Source organism: Mus musculus, chromosome 12, assembly GCF_000001635.26.
Source record: "Mus musculus strain C57BL/6J chromosome 12, GRCm38.p6 C57BL/6J".
Lineage (NCBI taxonomy): Eukaryota > Metazoa > Chordata > Mammalia > Rodentia > Muridae > Mus > Mus musculus.
In genome coordinates this window covers 69,928,004-69,948,174 of record NC_000078.6, presented here as the reverse complement: position 1 = coordinate 69,948,174, position 20,171 = coordinate 69,928,004, and the positions used below count along the sequence as shown (strand labels likewise).

At 41.6% G+C, this 20,171-nt stretch overlaps 1 protein-coding gene across 1 annotated transcript in view; it reads right to left on the bottom strand.

Moving 5' to 3' along the window:
• The window catches only part of Atl1 (atlastin GTPase 1), a 70,981-nt gene that overhangs the window by 15,911 nt on the left and 34,899 nt on the right, over positions 1 to 20,171 (bottom strand). Inside the window, exons 4-9 of the mRNA NM_178628.5 lie at positions 16,503 to 16,637; positions 15,854 to 15,958; positions 13,255 to 13,305; positions 11,044 to 11,100; positions 1,870 to 1,962; positions 590 to 728 (exon numbers count right to left, since the gene is read on the bottom strand). Coding sequence (NP_848743.1) covers positions 590 to 728; positions 1,870 to 1,962; positions 11,044 to 11,100; positions 13,255 to 13,305; positions 15,854 to 15,958; positions 16,503 to 16,637 — 580 coding nt within the window. The remainder of the gene's footprint in view (positions 1 to 589; positions 729 to 1,869; positions 1,963 to 11,043; positions 11,101 to 13,254; positions 13,306 to 15,853; positions 15,959 to 16,502; positions 16,638 to 20,171) is intronic.

The window sequence follows — 20,171 nt, the reverse complement described above, 5'->3', positions numbered from 1 at the left end:
GCCTTGCCTTTCTCGGGACTGTGAGACTCCATTCCTGGAGGCCTTGCCTCCGCTCCCATGCCTTTCAGACATGAGGCAACCTCTGCTAGTGCAAAGTACATTCTGTACAAGACATCAGCTGAAGACACGCAGTGCTTACTCTTTTGTTTTAAAGACATTGTTCTTATATAGAGACCACTTTGCTTTTTATAGTTAAATTCTTCAGTAGCCATTTTAAAGAGTTTAGATTCATTTCATTCCTGAATCCAGTGTTTGCTTTCAGTTCCTAAATATATATTTCAACAAATGCAACATTCCAAAACACAGATATTTCCCCATTTTAATATAAATAAGGGAGCTAAGTACACACAGAAGCAATTGACAAAGCAGAGATGAGAGGTGAGGGTGCTGCTTGCTGGTGGGGGCAGGGTTGGCTCTGTGTTCACAGTCAGTACCTTAGCCCACGGCTGACTCAGGGGAGCTCTAGCACCAAGCCTCAGCCCCAGCTCCCTTCCTCTGCCTCAGTACTGGATAAGTAAGCCATAGCCTGTGGAGTTGATTCCATGATCTGATAAGCAATGCAAGCGTAGTCATTAAGAGGCTCACAAACCTTTTAGTTTCCCATCAAAGTTTGGGTTGGTAGCGACTTTTAAGCCAGGATGAGGTAGGAGAAAGCAGGAAATGTTGGTGAAGCAGGAGTGGATGTGCTTCCTGACGTTCTGCAGCTCTTCATGCTGGTTCCCTGAGACCTGCAGAAATCATCTCAAGTTAAAAGTTTCTTGGGACATAAACTGAACAAAGGGTTTCTGTGGCATTCTATATTTGCTTTCCCTGTCTGTTTCCATAATAATAAAAGAGCATGCTGTGGCTAGGACTAGAGGGTTGACATTATAGAGCCGTATCTATGTGTAGCAAATGCCTAGTGCAATTTACAAGCTTCTGTCTCCCGACAAAACAACATGGTCATGTCTATCGCAGCAGTATAAACTCTGGTGTAAATTCCTGTCGTAGTTCTGTCTACTGCCATGATAAGCACCATAATCAAAGCCGCCGGGGGAAGAGAGGATTATTTCCACTCCACTTTGAATCCCATCACCCTGGGAAGTCAGGCAGGGCTCAAGGCAGGAACCTAGACGTGGGGTCCGAAGCATGCGCCACGGAAGAAATGGTTTACTGGCTTGCTCCTCATGCCTTGCTCAGCCTGCTTTCTTTTACAGTCCAGAGCCACCTGCCCAGGGGTGATTGCACCCACAGTGGGCTGGGGCCTCCCACGACAATCATCAAGAACCCCCACGCCCCATGCTGGACACTTTCCTACAGGTCAGTCTCATGGAGGCATTTTCTCAGATGAAATTCTCTCTTCCCAGGTGACCCTAGCTTAGATGAAGTTGATCAAACAATCAACCACCCAAACCAACAAAACAAAACATAAGCAAACAAACAAAACTAAGCAGCTCAACACTGAAATTCTTGACAGGCATCTGAATGGCTAGGTATTTCATAACCCCCTTAAACACTCACAGTCCATTTTAGACATGTGTTCAACGGTCTGTAGAAACCGAAGAATGAAACACTTATCTAAGCTGCCAGGAAGAGTGAGTCTAGATCTTTACACTGTAGACTTGTACTGTTTGAGTCTTCAAGATAAAAATTTTGCCTTTAGGAACAAGTTAGTGTTTTACTATAACTACCAAAGAACTATTTGTATCAAATCACTGACAACCCTTAAAATTACAATTCTATGGGTTCTTACAACTCTATCTTGGGTTGTGTATAGAGATACTATGGGGGCAGGTGAAATCGTGACTCCTGGGTATTCAGGAAGCCATCTAACTGAGATCCTCTGGCTTCGTTCTGGGGATACAGCACGCACCTAGATAGCTAACCAACCTTGAGGCGTTTTTCCAAGAACTTGGCGCCACCATCAGCTCCATATGAAAATTCGTATGGGAAACTCCAGTCTCGAACAAGAAATATCAGACTCTGAAAGCAGTAAGTAAGAGAGGGGTAAGAGTGCTTGGCGGCAGGCAGCAGGCCTCTGCTCTCTACTGGAGCCATCTCATTATTGCATCATAACTGATCATACTGTGGCATGAAAAGCAAATACCAGTTTCTCAGCAGTCCACATGACATCACTGTGCTTCCCCTACCTACGTGTGAACAGCAAGCTGCCTCCGAACTCTAGGATGAGTGCATCCCATTGAGATGTGAGACAGTCACAACCCACCATTAAGCTGGCTGAATGGAGCTATAATTAGATGTTGTGTGGTGTGTTCCTATGAGTCCCTTAGTGTGTCTGTCTGTCTCTTCTCTCTGTCTCTGTCTCTCTCCCTCCCTCCCTCTCTTTATTTTTAAGCTACAACAGAATATATGCATAAAATACCAGAGTGTTTTTTTAAAAATTAATACTTTTATTTTGAGAGAATTTCACTATGTAGTCCAGGCTAGTGTTGAACTAACTGTGTAGACCAAGCTGTCCCTGAACTCACAACAATCCTCTGGCAATCATACTCTATGTAGTGGCTGGTTTTTATGTGTCAATTTGACACAAGCTCAAGTTATTACAGAGAAAGGAGACTCCCTTGAGGAAATGCCTCCATGAGATCCAGCTGTAAGGCATTTTCTCAATTAGTGATCAAACAAGGGTGGGAGGGCCCATTGTGGGTGGTACCATTCCTGGGCTGGTAGTCTTGGGTTCTATAAGAAAGCAAGTTGAGCAAGGCAGGGAAAGCAAGCCAGTAAGTAACATCCCTCCATGGCCTCTGCATCAGCTCCTGCCTCTAAATTCCTACCTGTGTGAGTTCCTGTCCTGACTTCCTTTGGTGATGAACAGCAATGTGGAAGTGTAAGCTGAATAAACCCTTTCCTCCCCTACTTGCTTCTTGGTCATGACGATTTGTACAAGAATAGAAACCCTGACTAAGACACTCTATCAGTTTTTATCTTTTTGTTTTCTTCTTAAGTTTCTTTTTGAACTTTTTTGTGTATGTGTGTCTATGTGTATGTATGCATATGTGTGTAGAGATCAGAGGACAACTGGTGGCAGTTGGTTCTTTCTTCCTACCATCTGAGTTCTAGAGACTAAACTCAGGTAATAAGCCTTAGCAGCAAGCACCCCTACCCTTGAACCACCTTGCTAGCCCTCTACCAGCTTTTTCCTAAATTGAATTATTATTTTTATAGAAATGGTAACATTCATTTTCTTATCACAAAAGTACAAAGTCCAGAGAAGAAAATTTAAAATGCATTTCAAATCTCAAAAGCAACCAGAGCTAACACTTGGTAAACAGTTTATGTACAAGAGTAGGGCAAGGGGAAAAGAAAGACAAGTCGATGTTTTTTAAAGAGAATATCTTAATGATACAATCAAAGTGAAAACATTATAATGAAATATAATTGGAATTAAATATCCACAGACTTAGGATGGCAGTTAAGATAGTAATGAGTTTCAAGTAACACTAGAAGTTCACAAGTTGTATGCTCACTTTAAAATCTTCTGTGTTAAAATATGTTGGGCTGGTGAGATGGCTCAGTGGGTAAGAGCACCCGACTGCTCTTCCGAAGGTCCAAAGTTCAAATCCCAGCAACCACATGGTGGCTCACAACCATCCATAATGAGATCTGACTCCCTCTTCTGGAGTGTGTGAAGACAGCTACAGTGTACTTACATATAATAAAAATAAATCTTAAAAAAATATATGTTCTATACAGAAAATCGCATATAATGACATGGCTTAACATATGTCTGCTGCTCCAGGAGCCCCAACCCCTATCATTCATAGTCACCACTGCATAACACTGCATTCCGTGAGTAATGTTCGTCCTGCTACAGATGAGCAAAGTTGATGGTAAGCCTAGGCACCTGCTTTTAAGGATATGTTTGACTCTTTACTTCTTAGCCTTCTCAGACTTCCTCTTATCTCTCCTTCTGTCTCCTATTTATTTCTTAAGTAATTTGATATAATAATAAAAGAAGTTGAGTATAAATGATTGAAGTACAATGAACATGGGTAGCTCTATCAATGTTATCAGTATATGGAATATGTCAATACATGTGTTGATGTCCATATAAAATACTTAAAATGATTCTAATGATCTGGAAAGCTAATGCTAAATTTATGTGCACATCCATTATAAAATATGTGAAATTAATCATATCCTCAGAAGGAAAAACTGATTTAGAATCATTGGTCAACATGGTTGAATTAGGGAAAACCTGGAAGAAGCCGAGGAGGAGGGCAACCATGTAGGAGGACCAGCAGTCCCAACTAACCTGGACCCCCGATATCTCTCAGACACTGGACCATCAACCAGGCACCATATACCAGCTGATATGAGGCCCCCAACACATATACAGCAGAGGGCTGCCGGGTCCGGGTTCAGTCAGAGATGATGCACCTAGCCCTCAAGAGACTGTAGGCTCCAGGGAGTTTAGAGATCTGGTAGGGTGGGGGTGGGTGGTGGGAACATCCTCGTGGAGACAGGGGGTGGGAAGAAGGTATGGGATGTGGAACATTGGAGGGTGGATGGAGGTGGGGGGAATAAAATCTGGAGTGTAAATAAATAAAGATTAAATGAAAAAATCTGAACTAGTCTTTAATGTGTTTAATCAATCAATTTCAGTTTTAACTTCTGTTCCAAGTAGAGAAAAAGACTAGAAAGGACCATATATACAACAGCTTGCTCCCATCAACAGCTGGTGATAGCCAGCCCATAAGCAAGACTCATTCTGTGGGAAACAAACTGATGACCTTGTTTTGTGGGTTACAAAGCCAAGAATGGGTAGTGTTGGTCTTACAGGGTGCGTTCTGTTGAAGCATGCTGTGTGGTTCAAGGGTGAAGAACAGGCTGACCCCAGCCACCATGAGTTCCCTGAACCTGACTTGATGCATGATGAAGGCTCTCAATGCTTTTCAATGCTTTTCTCTCTCTCTCTCTCTCTCTCTCTCTCTCTCTCTCTCTCTCTCTCTCTCTCTCTCTCTCTCTCTCTCTCTCTCATGTTGTTGTTTTTTAAAGACAGGATCTCACTATCTCACTATGTAGCCTTGGCTGGCTTAGAACACAATATGTAGACCAGGTGGCTTTGAATTCATAGAGACCTGCCTGCCTCTGCCCCCTAAAGCCTGCAGCTTTTAAAGACATTTCCACACCACACCTGGCCTAATCATTTTTTCCACCTGAGGGTTTAACTAGTAGACTAGTTGGAAAGGAGACAGTGCATATCTACTAAAATACTGAAGAAGTCTACAGCCCATTTCTGTCTTTTGGAACTACATAAAATTTCTTAAAACTCAGCTATGAACCAAGGTTTAAATTCAACTTCCACAGCCTCTGAGCCAGCTGTTTTAAGTAGACTTGGGTAGTGTGGTCACTCCTTTGTTATGAGGCCCTTCAAGAGAGGAGCTTCCTCAGAGGTTATTGGAAAGAAGGAACTCCACAGAGAGCATGTCTGCTGGAGAGAAACTGAGCAGAGAGAATACAGGATGGAGCGTTCTAGACAGCAAGATGAACTGAGGGGCAGCACTCTAGAGTCAGTGAATTTCAGACTCAGATTCTGTACTCAGTAGATTTCCTTATATGAAAATTATGTGCAAATCTTAATGTATGTTCCATGACCATTAGTGGACAATGTTGACTATTAGTCATTGTTTGTGAGAGGGTAAAAAGAGCAAATTACAAAGCTGCTGTCCTTCAGACCTACAGGTTAACTAATAAGGTGGGATATAGTCACTAAAATACAAGATCACAAATTATAGTTTAGTAAGCGCTAGGGATAAAGAACAGAAAGAGAAGATGGTGGCTGGATTCAAGGCCTCAGACCCGTGACCTAGTCAGAGATTAGCTCTGTGCTATCATGGTATATATAAGCAGTCTTAAGCTTATAAAGTACTCTGATTAGCCACTTCCTCCTTGGATAAAATGAGAAAGAAATTGAGAAGTAACAGCACTACCAGTGAACACTGGTCTGTATAATGTACAAAACATGGTTTGCACTGGGCCTGGCACAGAAGGAGCACTGGCTCAGTTGTCATCTTTGTCTAGCAGTTACATCCCATAACCTAAATGTGGAAACCAAGAGAACTTTGACCTGAACCTTGACCTAACTCTGTGTTTCCAGATATGTAACACGAATTTCATGAAACTCTGGGGTCACCTCTGCTCTCTTGACAGAACATAGGGAGGGTCCCAGGCAGCTGTCCTTCCCTGTGGTCCCATCACACACCAATCCCTCCCCACCCCTAGTGGGCAGACAGTAGCCTCTCTTTTCTCAGAGAGGTCATGTACTTCTCTGGTATTATTTGGCAGCTCCAATCAGTATAGATTTTTGCCCAAGAATGTTTTGTACCAAAGTGGCTTGCAAAATTCCTTGGCAGTGATTCAAACCATCTGACTGTGCCATGTACATTGTTTCCTTACTACACCATGTACATTGTTTACTTACTACACCATGTACATTGTTTCCTTACTACACCATGTACATTGTTTCCTTACTACACCATGTACATTGTTTCCTTACTACACCATGCACATTGTTTCCTTACTACACCACACACACAGCAACTTCCAGCTTCAATGAGTCCTGAGACTGATTAGATCGTGACTATGTCTCCACTCACATGAGTGTGAAAAAAACGTTTCTCTTATCTCCCAGAGGAGATTAAGTCCTGCTCTGAAGTTGAAATGGTGGGATTTGAGAATATGAAAATGGTTAATAAGGGCACTGTGGGAGGGCCAGGAAGCACCTTGGGAAGAGGACTTTCTTCCCTAGTGTGTGTAAGGTCCTGGATTCAATTTATAAAAGAGAGAGAGAACGCTGGAAAAGACTAGGAAGAAGTAACTGGGAAAATAAAGAACTAACACTGAGATGAGCAGTAAGAGACTGAATGTCAGCAGCCCTCAGCTACACATCTGAGAAAGAGTCAAGGCCTCCGAGAGTGAGTGATGCTCATGCCCGGGAAAGCTTTTCCTTTTTAAGGACTTAATGCCTCTAATTTTCTAATTAGAGCATCTAATTTGCTGTAGGCGCTGTCTGCTGGGTATGTACAGTGCCAGCACTTCCCACCTGTCTCGGGTCACCAGGCTCAGAAAGGCCTAGAAGTCAGCAGGTATACTTAGAGGTCTGGCCTAAAGAGATCAGGGTTCAGAAATACCATGGCCACTCTTTAAGTTTATGACAGCTATATAAGCTTTTTTTAGACTGGCTACTAAACACATCTGCCATACGGACATGCATCAGCATATACAATATTGACCCAAGTAAATCTTGAGACTGTTAATCAGTTGCGGAATATGTCTACTTTGCAACCTACATAATTAGAGGGTATAAACTGGCTAAATAGTAAGCTCTGGGACTGTGATAGCCAAGGAGAGCATTTAATGGTAGAACAGAGGGCATCTTGGAGCCCATATTCCAGTTGAAGAGAGGATCTTCTCAGCGTGGACCCAATGATAAACACTGTTATTGCCATCTGAGAGCTCTGTGAGAGTCACAAGAAACCAGTGCTTACATTTGCCTGAGAACATTAGTAAAATTCAGAATTGTTTGAAGTTGGATTTAGAATGAACTTTAAATAACATTTGATAATCTGAAAAATACCTCCAATTAGTCACACAGACCCAGATCCAAGGATTTGTTCACCCAGTGCAGACCAGTGTGGAGCCAGGCATGGTTCATGGAAGCTCAAATGATCAAGGAAGCAACATTCACAGCCATCAACAGCAATAACTCACCCCTCACATGTGACCAGAGATTTTTCACCAGGGCCTCAGGAATCAGACATTGGTTTTGATCAAAAGAAAGCTTTCAACTGCACCTTTTAAAGCTACAGTTAATGTAAAGAACCTTGTTATTTATGGGACAGATACCATCAAATGGCTCCTGCTGGATTGCTAGACTTACTATGGGAGGCCTTGCAGTGACTAAAACAATAGAAAAATAAGCAAGGTCACCCAGAGAGATCTCATTACCTCTTATCATAGATTATAATCTGTGTATCACTGCTGAGAGTTTGTTTCTTGGGCCTTGCAAGGAACAGTTATTACAATTTGTTAAGTAAACTGAAATACCATCTAAAAGCTATTTTATGCTGTCATTTTCTATTTTAAAAATTATTTTATACACATGAGCATTTTGCCTGTATGTATGTCTGAGTGCCACTTAAGTGCCTTGTATCCACAGAAGCTAGAAGACAGAATGGAATCCCCTGGAATTGGCATTTCAGATGGTTGTGAAACACCATTTACATAATGGGAATAAAACTTGAGTCTTCTAGAACAGCCAGTGCCATCTGCAGAGTCATCTCTCCAGCCTCATTCTTAGGTATTTTTCTACTCTAAATATGAATTATGTCACTAATGTCCTGAGCACATTGTTATAGTATTATTTTATTATATATGTATATAATGCATGTATTATACATATTTGCCTCTTCCCTTTTAATTATATGATGCATAGTAAGTATCCTTTTGTTTTGAATTTAGTTGCTTTAATCTCAAATTTTATTCAAAGACTTTGGATGTTACTGCTTAATAAGGTTCTCATTTCAATTTCAACCCATCCTTTAATGTTTAAGAAGCCATTGTTGATTCATTCAGCTAAAACTGTGGCGTTTTTAAAAATTTTATGTATATAAATGGTTTTGCCTGCATTTATGCCTTAGTATCATGTGCATGCAATACCCAGGGAGGTCAACAGAGGCCGCTGGAGCCTCTGGAACTGGAGCCACATCTGTGGGTGCTGGGAACAGGTCCTCTGGAAGAGCAGCAGCAGTTCTTCATGGAAGAACTGAGTCATTTCTCCAGTCTCAGGAGTTTTTTGCTTTGTTTTGTTTGCTTGATTGCTTGCTTGTTTAAATGTATGTGTTTGGTGTATGTTAGTGCATGTGCAGGTACATGTGTTTCTGTGTGGTGGTGAGTTGCAAGTGTGTTAACATGCATGTAGAAACCAGCAAACAGCTTTAGGTGTCATTTCTCAGGAGCTGTTCATTTGGTTTTTGAGACAGGATCTTGTACTGGCCCAGAACTGTCCAAGTAAACAGTTGACATGGTGTGGTTCTCACGCTGCCAGAAGTGGCCTGTCTCCAGGCGCCCAGGGCTGGCTGTAGGAAACACAACTCAGAACAAGCACTTAGATGACTGAGCCGTTTCACCAGCCCCCAAACTTTCTTCTTACTGAAACTTCATAACCTCTACATGCTTCACCAATAAGCAGGATTCGCAAAAGATTTGTTTTTAGGACACTGGCATTTTTCTTAACCAAAGACATAATACCTGTCTGTCTGTCTGTCTGTTCCCTCCCCCGAGCCGTGTGTGTGTGTGTGTGTGTGTGTGTGTGTGTGTGTGTGTGTGTGTGTGTGTTCCTATTGGTTTATCTGGTCCTGTGTTAGGAACAGTGACTTGAGGTCTGTTTCTGGAATTTACAATCTAAGCATCAGTCCTGAGAGTAGAAAAGTCAAAGAAATATTCCAGCTGCCATGCAACACTTCAAAGCCACCTGACAGATGGACCAAAAAGAAACACAAGAGCACAGAAAATATTCTAACCCACACTGAAGATTTTTAAAGCAGGCTTGGTTTTGTTCTCTCTCCACACCTCCTCTACCCTTGCCTGGACTTCAGGGACAAATTGAGACCTGTCCTAAAGAATCCTCCACTAAGCTCTTCCAGGAGACAGCTCCTGGACGTCTTGAATGCAGTCTGATAGGAGACCTCCAAGTCACATGTACACTCTGAAGCCATCCCAGATCCCCACCCTCACAACTGTGACAGTCGTCTTCGTTTGTCACTTGGCCACAGAGAATGGAGAGCTTGTATCAGAGTAGTGTTTGCCTCAAGAGCTTCTCACTTTGTGGGCCCTTGTCAGTCACTGGTTACCCTGTGGCTCACATTCCTCTTGGACCCACCTTGGATGTTATACCTATCTGGAGCCTAGCTATGGCTTCCTTTGAGAAGCTTAAGCTGAAGGAGTTAGCTTTTAGATGGTATGGAAACTGCTTCTTCCTCCAGGCACTGTCTGAAGGGTATCCAACTCAATTCTAACTCTTGTCCTTGTAAAGGGCAGGACTTGAAGGACTGCAGCAGTAACTGACAGAGCTTAAGCCAAGCTCAGATGTTACCTTGATGTTAGCCACTGATCCCAGTGTTACTGGAGTTTTTAGGGCAAGTCTGGCCAGCTTCCATTCTCTCAATATGTCAGTAAGAGACAAAACAATGAGAAAGGGGACTTATTCAGCGTGGCTACACCGGAAAGGGGAACAAACAAAAGGGTCCAGTGACCCCGCCCCAAGCCTATTGTGGAGTACTGAGAGGTTTAGGTTTAACTACAAGGTAAGAACTGTGCACAGTTAAGCAGTACTGGAAAAGCACAGTGGTGCCTGTTAGATAGTTCCTCCTCTGGCTGGCAGGCCTGCAATCTTTTCCTTCCTCCAGCGCGGGAGTTTTTTAATTCTTTGGGATCTGGTATTGCAAAGGTCTGATAGCTGAAGGGATGAACACAAGTGACTCTTAGACCCCTAACACAGTGGCTCCACCAGCAGCAGCCTGGCTGGTTGCTCGTACACTCAGACAGGGAGGTTAATGTTAAGAAAGGAACTTGAAAAGCCTCTTCCCCAATATCTGCTCTGGTGTCAGTCAACTAAATTCAAGGAAAAGCTGATATCTCACATGAGTCAGATATCTAAGACACATTTTTACTTCCCAACATCTATCTCATCTTCATACCAAATAGCATGGAATAGGAATTTAAAACTCTTCCTTTTCTTCTTCTGAGACAGGGTCTCTTCCTCACCATGTAACTCTGGCTGGCCTTGATAATGTCCAGTGTACATCAGGCTGGCCCTGAACTCAGAGACATCCATCTGTTTCATATTCATAGCAATCTTCCTGCCTTGAACCCACAGACATCCTGTCTTCCTAGTGCTGGGATCAAAGACAAGTGTCACCACAGCCTACGATTGCTTCTTAAATGAAGTAAATCAAGGGAAACAACCATGACCCTGATTAAAATCATAGCTATGGATTCCATAAAAATCCAGGAAGAATTTTCCATCCTTCAACTTTTACCCACCTGAAAAGGCTTCAGGAATGTTTCTTCCATTGCCAACCTGCCATACTCAGTGAAAAGCTGGGAGGAGAATCCAAGAGAGGGGATGGGAAGGGAGAGGAGAGAGAGAGAGAGGAGATTCGTTTACTTGTTGGATTTCTTCTATTCATCCCCAGCTGTAACAGCATGCTACAGTATTAAGATTAAATAATAAAAACACATTCGTTATATAAAGCAGGGCTATAGTAATTACATATCTAAAAATTACAAACACAGTACAAAGAAACTCCCACTTTAAGCCTGTTTCTCTTTCTTCTCCATGTGTGCGTCATGTGTGCACATGATGTTCTGAGCACTTGCTCCAAAGGTAGACCCCAGCCCTAAAACTCATGTGTTGGATAAAACAAATGTACAAAGGAAGCACATGTGAAGAGACTTCTCACATGCAGGACTTACCTTGGCTTAAAGGGCCATAATACATAACATATGTAGCCCAAGGAAATTTAAAGGTACAACAACCTGGGTTACAAAATTAGGCATTTGGTTTTAAAAGTTGGAAATTGAATGAACTTTCTTCTTCTTCTTCTTCTTCTTCTTCTTTTTAAATTGCTTACAGTTAACAACAGGAAGCATGAGGAGAGGTTTTTGTTGTTGTTGTTGTTGTTTTTGGACAAATGCAAACTTTTCGGAGGTGAGTGATGGGCTTCGGGCTGGCTCAGTGTCCCCACGTGGCCGGCATGAGCTCCTCTCACAGCTGCTGCCGCTTGTGGAGCTGAGGGAAAATGCTGAGAGCCAGCCCTCGCTCCTCTACAGTAGCATCCCAGCTTCATTCTGCCCTCCACACAGGGTAGTAAAACTCAAGAAGCAAAGCGTAATTACTAGATACTTGGAGTAATGAGCTCAAAGTCTGGGTATGTCTAAAAGGTCCAACTATTATCACACTTGTGTACTGACATAACTTGAATTTACAGTAACTTCAGAGGGAGGTATTGTCATTTACAGGAAAAAAAATTAAATGATCAAAATATCCTGTTAGCTCAGGATCACTGGCACAAATTATCCTTTTGTAGAGATGGATAAATATGCCAGTGTGCAATGGTGCCACGCTGTTCACTAGGAAAGTAGCTGGCTGCATTGTGGTACGTGCCTTTATTATGGAAGCACACCCCACCATTATTCTGTGTCTCACCTATTTGTCATAAATGATCAATGTGAGGCACAGAATACGTGAGGGAGCAACACCGGGGGGACTCCACGTGGTACATCCAACGCCATGGGTTACTTTGCTCTACTGTCCTTTGTATCTAGTAAGGCTTCACATTTCACTACATAGGCTTGATACACATATTAGGTAAAATTTTATGTAAAACACATAGAAAGAGAGCTATTGGAAGAATAGATTTGCTACCTACTCAAGAACAACTTGAGCGGACACAGAAGAGAATACAACACTGCACACATGAAAACATCTCTAGAACACATCTACTCTTCTACTTGAGACTCCAACTTCTTGGTGAGTGGGAAGAAGACAGGACCAGCCATGTGTTCTTACCCAGTTCTATCACTGAGTGGGCACAGGAGCCTTACCAAGCCACTTATCTTCTCAGGCGCCCTCTCCTCATTTCTGAGACATGAAGGTTAGCTAGGTACCACCACAGTCTCTTTCAGATCAGATCAAGTCAAGTTCCAAGCTGTCCTCACACCCTCTCTAACAGTTCTGAGCCACAAGGTCCACAAGGAAAACATCTGGCTTACACAGACGCAATACCAACAAGTTATCAAATTCTTTTTGTTGTTGTTGTTGTTGTTGTTGTTGTTGTTGTTGTTGTTTTTCGAGACAGAGTTTCTCTGTGTTCCCCTGGCTGTCCTGAAACTCACTGTGTAGACCAGGCTAGCCTCCGAACTCAGAAATCCGCCTGCCTCTGCCTCCCGAGTGCTGGGATTAAAGGCGTGCGCCACCACACCTGGCAAGTTATCAAAGTCTTAACCTTAAGATTTGACATTGCAATTTAGAGTCTCTTTACACTGAAGATTCTTTGTCCAATTTGATTTGCCACATTTATATATTCAACACTGGGGACAAGCAGGTTTAGAAACAAAGGAATATGGAAAGCAAATTCGAAAGGACAGAGCCATACACGACTGAACAAGACATCTGGCACCAGGATGACCCTTGTGTCGTCCTGTGTCTAAAGTCTGTCCCCCAGCCCAGCAGATACACAGAAAGGGCTTCACCTGCAGGTGCTGGAGATCATCCTCCTGGACATTCTGGGACAAGTTGTAGACCTTGATGATGGGACAGCGAGGCAGGGTGAGAAAATAATCCATATCGTTAGAAGAACTTCGTCGTGCTGTTTTTAGAAATATCAGTTATGATACAAGCAACTCTCATATACAGTTATGAGAGCCAAGAAAGGAGGTTTCATTACATTGCTCAAGCCTGAAGTCTTCCTGCCTTAGTCCCCAAAGAACAGGGTTTACAGAGTGCGTTTTCCTGCCCAACTGGAAAATTGTTTGGAAAATGACAATTCCCTCTTCATAATGTATTGATTTGCTTATATCACAGAAAGCCCCCGCACACACTATTAGGTTCCGAATGTCATGCTCCCAGCTTTAGGTTCCTGCCTCTTTCTTCTATTACAGCACAGCATTAAGATGACATCGTGTGTTTTCTTTTCATTTTCCTTGAGGTGATAGCATTAGTAACTTTAAAGATAAATTAATGTTCTGTATATGTTTACATATTGACACAAATAGTATCCATTTGTACTTATTTAAATAATGTAATTTCTCAAGTAATAATTTGAAATAGTCATACTTGACAGACTTTCTATAAAAAGATTCAATGTTTTCAGGTCAAATATAAATAATAAATAATGAGTGGTAAAAGCAAAGTTAGACTGGTTTTAATTAGCTTGTGCACGTGATCTTTCTTATTGATTTTAAAGAAAACAGATACTGAGTCTGTATTTTACAGATTCATTGAAGAAGCAGGTTTTTGAGTTACAGTAAAGCCTGTGTTTCATAGATAAGCTTTCTGATGGCAATCCTTTAAAAATTATTGTTCACATTTATGTGTAAGAATTTTTCCTTGTGTGCACGTGTGCCACCTATTGTGCCAGATGCTTGCAGCAGTCAGAAGAGAGTTCAATCCACTGGAACTAACTAGAATTATGGATGACTGTGAGGTGAGCTACCATGTGATGCTGGGAGCTGAGCCCAGGTCCTCTGCAAGAGCAGTAAGTGCTCCTCCCCTCAGAGCCGCCTCTCCAGCCCCAAGAGGTAGGTTTATCTTGAAGCATCAATCATGGATTGTAACTATAACTTTTATGTTAAATTCATTTATTTGAAAGTTCAGTCCACCCTTCCTCTTCCTTTGAACCGGTATGGGAGGTGCTGACCAGAGATACCCTGGCTACCTGCTCAGTAACTCTAGGTCCCCGTCTATATATGATCACAGTCTGTACTTACCCTGTTTTGCCTTTCTCACCTTTAAAAGTTATCTTGCCTTTGAAAAAATTCTGCTTTGTTTCTTCACTGTCTTCTCCCCCTGCTCTCTTCGACAAGCAGACATATCTAACAGTAGTCCTTAACCTTGTTTCAGCTGTATACTAACTTTCAGAACAATTTACAAAGTCTATAAAGCTCCCTCCCCACCCAATAGTACTGTTAAAAAGAGAGAAAAAAAGAGCAAAAGAAGGGAAAAGCTTTAAGTACACACGGTTTACATATAAATGTAGCTGTTACATCTAAACTGTTTTCTAAAGCTATGAACATGTAAAGCTTTACATTTAGAAATAACTTCACTGATAATGTAAAACACAGTGTGTGTTTATAAATCCTGTTTCACTAAATAAATTATAATAGATTGTCCCCAATCTGCATATAAGATTTTTAAGTTGGCTTATTTATTATTGTTGGTATGTGTGGTATGTGCACATAGGGAAGTGTGCTGTGACCTGAGTGCGGAGGTCAGAGGGCAGCTCCGTGGGGTCTGCTCTGTGCCCACCTTTGCGCGAATTTTGTAGACTGGGTCAGGTTAACAGATTTATACAGCAAGCACTTACACCTGCTGAGCGATCTCACTTTTCTTTTTGAGACAGGGTAACATGTAGACCAGGTTAGCCTCAGTCTTATTGTATAACCAAAGATGACTTTAAATTCTTTTTTTGTTTGTTTGGTTGGTTTTGTTTGTTTGTTTGTTTTTTGAGACAGGGTTTCTCTGTATAGCCCTGGCTGTCCTGAAACTCACTCTGTAGACCAGGCTCGCCTTGAACTCAGAAATCCGCCTGCCTCTGCCTCCTGAGTGCTAGGATTAAAGGCGTGCGCTGCCACGCCCAGACTTTAAATTCTTGATCTTCCTGCTTCCATCTCCTCAGTACAGAATAACAGACATTCTCCACCACACCTGGTTCATATGGTGCTGGTGACTAAATCCAGGACCTTGTAAATGCAAGGCAAACACTCTACCAGGTGAGCTATACCCCTAGCTATAAAATTTATTACTTTAATTTATTCTAAACTTTAACAGAAAAAAGTAACAATAATAGAGCCACTTTGGACTAAAGCAGCCAATGTAGAAACTGATAACTGGCTAGACTCCCACAGCCTATAGTGACAAAGACTATTCACGTCTAGACTCCCACAGCCTATAGTGACAATGACTATTCACGTCTAGACTCCCACAGCCTATAGTGACAATGGCTACTCTTATGGAGCTGAATGAGAACACATATGGTTTGCGATTCTGTCTCATTGACACATGTATGTACAAACACTATTCATGAATTTTAGTTAAAGAAATATCCACAGATAGATTTGTGTTATTCCATACCTGTATTGAGCTTATCATTGTGCTAAGCGCAAATACTGTGGCCGAATCTCTCAAAGTTGACTGACTGTCAAAGGTTCCCTGAGTATCCATCAGTAACACTGCAACCTACAGGAAAGTAGAGTGCACTACATTGTACAGAAAATCAAGGTACCAGGGTTACCATGCCATTAACAACAAAAGAACTAAAAACATCTATTATCAATGAATACTTAAAAGGTAACTTCTTGTATGTGCCATGAATACCACAAAAAAATAAAAGGATATTAATTAGCAGCTGGGTACAGTCACTTTTAATTTTCTCTGATTATCTAAGATAAAAACCTAGCATTGAGACGATGTAAAAATATCAGCTTGTTTTTTTAATTTTTAATATTTTTTATTATGTATTTTCCTCAATTACATTTCCAATGCTACACCAAAAGTCCCCCATGCCCTCCCCCCCCCAAAAATATCAGCTTGTTATATGCTATTTTGTCTTTATTATGATTTTTGACTCCTGGTATCACTAAAGAGTTAAACAGGGATCATTCAATAGGACAATACTCTGACCCTTGCAGCATTATGTGAAATAGACAAATCAATTTTTAAAAGAAGGTTTCAAAGTTACCATTGAAAATAAAAAAATAACTTTATTTAAAAAGTGTCATACCTTTTTACCATCAAGCTTATTGATGAGGAAAACTTCACTCCATATCTGGATTCCTGTGGTTTCTCGTTCCGATCCACCCCTCCATGAAAATCCAGTCAATGGTTCATTGTAATCTCCAACCCAATCAACAGATTCCTATGAATTTAATAAAGTCTATGACTCAGAACTGGATATGCATGTATAGTTTATCCTCTGATCCTTTTTTAAAAGATTTATTTATTATTATACATATATTATACATATACATATATTTATTATTATACATATTATTATACACTGTAGCTGCCTTTAGATACACCAGAAGAGGGCGTCAGATCTCGTTACAGATGGTTGTGAGCCACCATGTGGTTGCTGGGAATTGAACTCAGGACCTTCTGAAGAGCAGTCAGTACTCTTACCCGCTGAGCCATCTCTCCAGCCACCTCTCTTATCCATTTTAACCCTTTTCGTTCTCTGACTCAAAAGGAAAAATGTATGCATATCTGTTACATTGGGACTCAAAAGTAATTACAGAGGAGCAACTTTCTTGAGAGCTTGTTTTGGAGGTTCTAGCAGGGGAGCGGTCTTCGGTCAAGTATACCCTTGACTGAAGACCAGTCCTCCTCTATTGGGGAAGGTCGTCCTCTTCAACCGAGCGCGCAGCTTCGGGAGGGACGCACATGGAGCGGTGAGGGAGGAAGGGGACACCTGCCTAGCCAGCCAGATCAGCCAAATCAACCCTGGCGATCAATGGGGTGACAGATGTTGCAGCCAGATCGCCCTCATATCCGAGGAGCAACTTTCTGATAGGGTTAGGTTAGGTTCTGGCTAACATCATTACAATATATACACATACACACGTGTAAAATATGTATTTTTATATATTTATTATTCTGATATATATGTGTGTGTGTGTGTGTGTGTGTGTGTGTCAGAATGGAAATGTATATAAAATAGAAGTAGAAACAGGAAATGGGACAGCTCATTATTTCATTCATTTATGTATGTGTGTGTGCCTGGGGTGAGTATACACATATGTGTGCAGGTGCTAGAAGAGGGTGCTGGAGCCCCTCTAGCTAGAGTTACAGGAGCTTGTGGACTGCCTGACATGGGTGTTGGGATTGAACTCTGGTCCTCAGGAAGAGCAGTCTTAGGTCTCTAAACTATCTCTCCAGAACCATTAACCTTTGATGGAGTAAGACTTCAAGGAAAAGACGGTATTAGAAGGCTACTTGGGAACTGTCCAGGTAAATACTTTGAAGAAGACGTTCAAAGAATAAGTCAAGTAAAGAAGGAAGGGAGGAGAAGGAGGGAATGAGTGAGGAAGGAGGATGTAACCTAAGGGCCAACCATACACAAATGCTTTGGACAGGTCTGGGTGAAAGAACAAAGGTGGGTGGAAAAAGCTTAGACTGTGGATTCTGAAGACCCAAAGACACCTGATACAAGTGTTTATCCCAGAGGGAATCACCATCATAACTATGAGGAGAGACATTATTCTAGAGGTAGTAAAGAGCTAGCAAGGGAGATAAATAACAGGAAGGACCGACAAGAAGTTACTATAAAATTAGTCAAAGCACGCTTGTGGGCCTGAACCTGTCCAAGACGTGGGGAGGGGCACCGGGGGAACAAATACAAGGGGGATTTGAGAATCCAAAAGAAAAAAACTAAACTGAAAATTACGTCAGAACTAAATGCCAGGTGAGACAAGAAATACAAAGAATCCCTTAGATTTAGCAATTTCCCAGTAATAACTTTGAGTAATAGTAGCTATACTCACTTTGGTATTTGTTACAGAGGATAAATTATAATTTTTGGAAGACCTCTTTATATAATCCTTGAATTAGAAACCTTGTATTAACTAAATCACCACCTCCTACCTGTGCGCTGAGATTTTGTCTGGCTTGAGCATGTACAGTTTATGCAGCTGTGCGTTCACGAGGCCAGCTGTCCTTTTGTGCCCAGAAAACAGTTTCCTTGTAACCATCCTCAGCCTCTGGCTCTCACAACCTTCCCACCCCTCCTCCACAATAATGGCTGAGCCTTGGGAGGAGGGTGTGTGTGTGTTATATCCTGTCTTATTCTATAAAGCAATTTTAGATCCCTAGTAAAAGCATAATAAATGGGTTCTGCCACCAGCACTATTCAGTCTTACGTCTTCATTTTCAGTATAGGACCCACTCCATGGAAGATGTACCCTTTGTTTAATGCAAATAGCACATCTACTGCCCTTAGTCTACAATGTACTTTCTATTCCCCACCCCAACCTTGATTCAGATCTTGAACAGCTATCAATTGCCAACAGCTCTCCAGTTAGGGTGCCCATTTCCCCTCTCCATTTTGAGCTTTGGGCTACTGTGAGCTTGCACAGGTCTTGTGTGTGTTGATACAACCTCTGTGAGTTCATATGTGTAGTTGTCCTGTTGTGTCTAGAAGACACTGTTTCCTTGGAGTCATTCACTATATCTGGCTTTAAAATTCTTTCCAGCCCTTCTTTACAATGATCCACAAGCCTTGGGAAGAAGGCGTGTGAGTCAGGTGTCCTTTAGAATTGAACACAACTCCAATCGTAATTCTGCCTCCTTATCCAAACCATAATATGCTTAACTATAAAAGTCTATCTTCTTTGGTATTCTCCATAGTACCTAATACAATGCAAGGAGTCAACTGTTACTAACTGGCCAATGTAGATATTTAAATTAATCAAAACACGATACATAAAAAACAGTTGGGAAGTATATTTCAATGGATAAACTGTGATGGTTATGAATAAGAAGAACAACATTGTTTTGACATTTACTGAGGACAATGAACTATATGATATTATAAAAGTTCTATTCTAGAAAAATAATTTTAAAAGATAAGGGAACAATCCACATATAGTGATTTTGGAAGATTAAAATTTTAGCATGGGGGCTGGTGAGATGGCTCAGTTGGTAAGAGTACCTGACTGCTCTTCCAAAGGTCCGGAGTTCAAATCCCAGCAACCACATGGTGGTTCACAACCATCCGTAACGAGATCTGACTCCCTCTTCTGGAGTGTCTGAAGACAGCTACAGTGTACTTACATATAATAAATAAATAAATCTTAAAAAAAATTAGCATGTTTCATTCTTTCAATATGCATTCACTACATATTTAATGATTAATTATTGACTACTACGGTTCAGGCATAAAATAAAGGAAACAGTTTTCCTGATAAAAGAGAACATTGCCTGCCACATTTAAAATCAAATTTTGCACAGTCACCAAACCCAGACACTATTGTGGATGCCAACAAGAGCTTGCTGACAGGAGCCTGATATAGCTGACTCCTGAGAGGCTCTGCCAGTGCCTGACAAATACGGAAGTTGATGCTCAGAGCCATCCATTGGATGGAGCACAGGGTCCCCGATGAAGAAGGTAAAGAAAGTACCTGAGCCGTGGTGGCACATGCCTTTAATCCCAGCACTCGGGAGGCAGAGGCAGGCAGATTTCTGAGTTCGAGGCCACCCTGGTCTACAGAGTGAGTTCCAGGACAGCCAGGGCTATACAAAGAAACCCTGTCTCGAAAAACCCAAAAATAAAAATAAAAATAAAAATAAAAATAAAAATAAAGAAAGTACCCAAGGAGATGAAGGGGTCTGAAGGCCCATAGAAGGAACAACAATATGAACTAACCAGTACCCCCAGAGCTCCCAGGGACCAAAC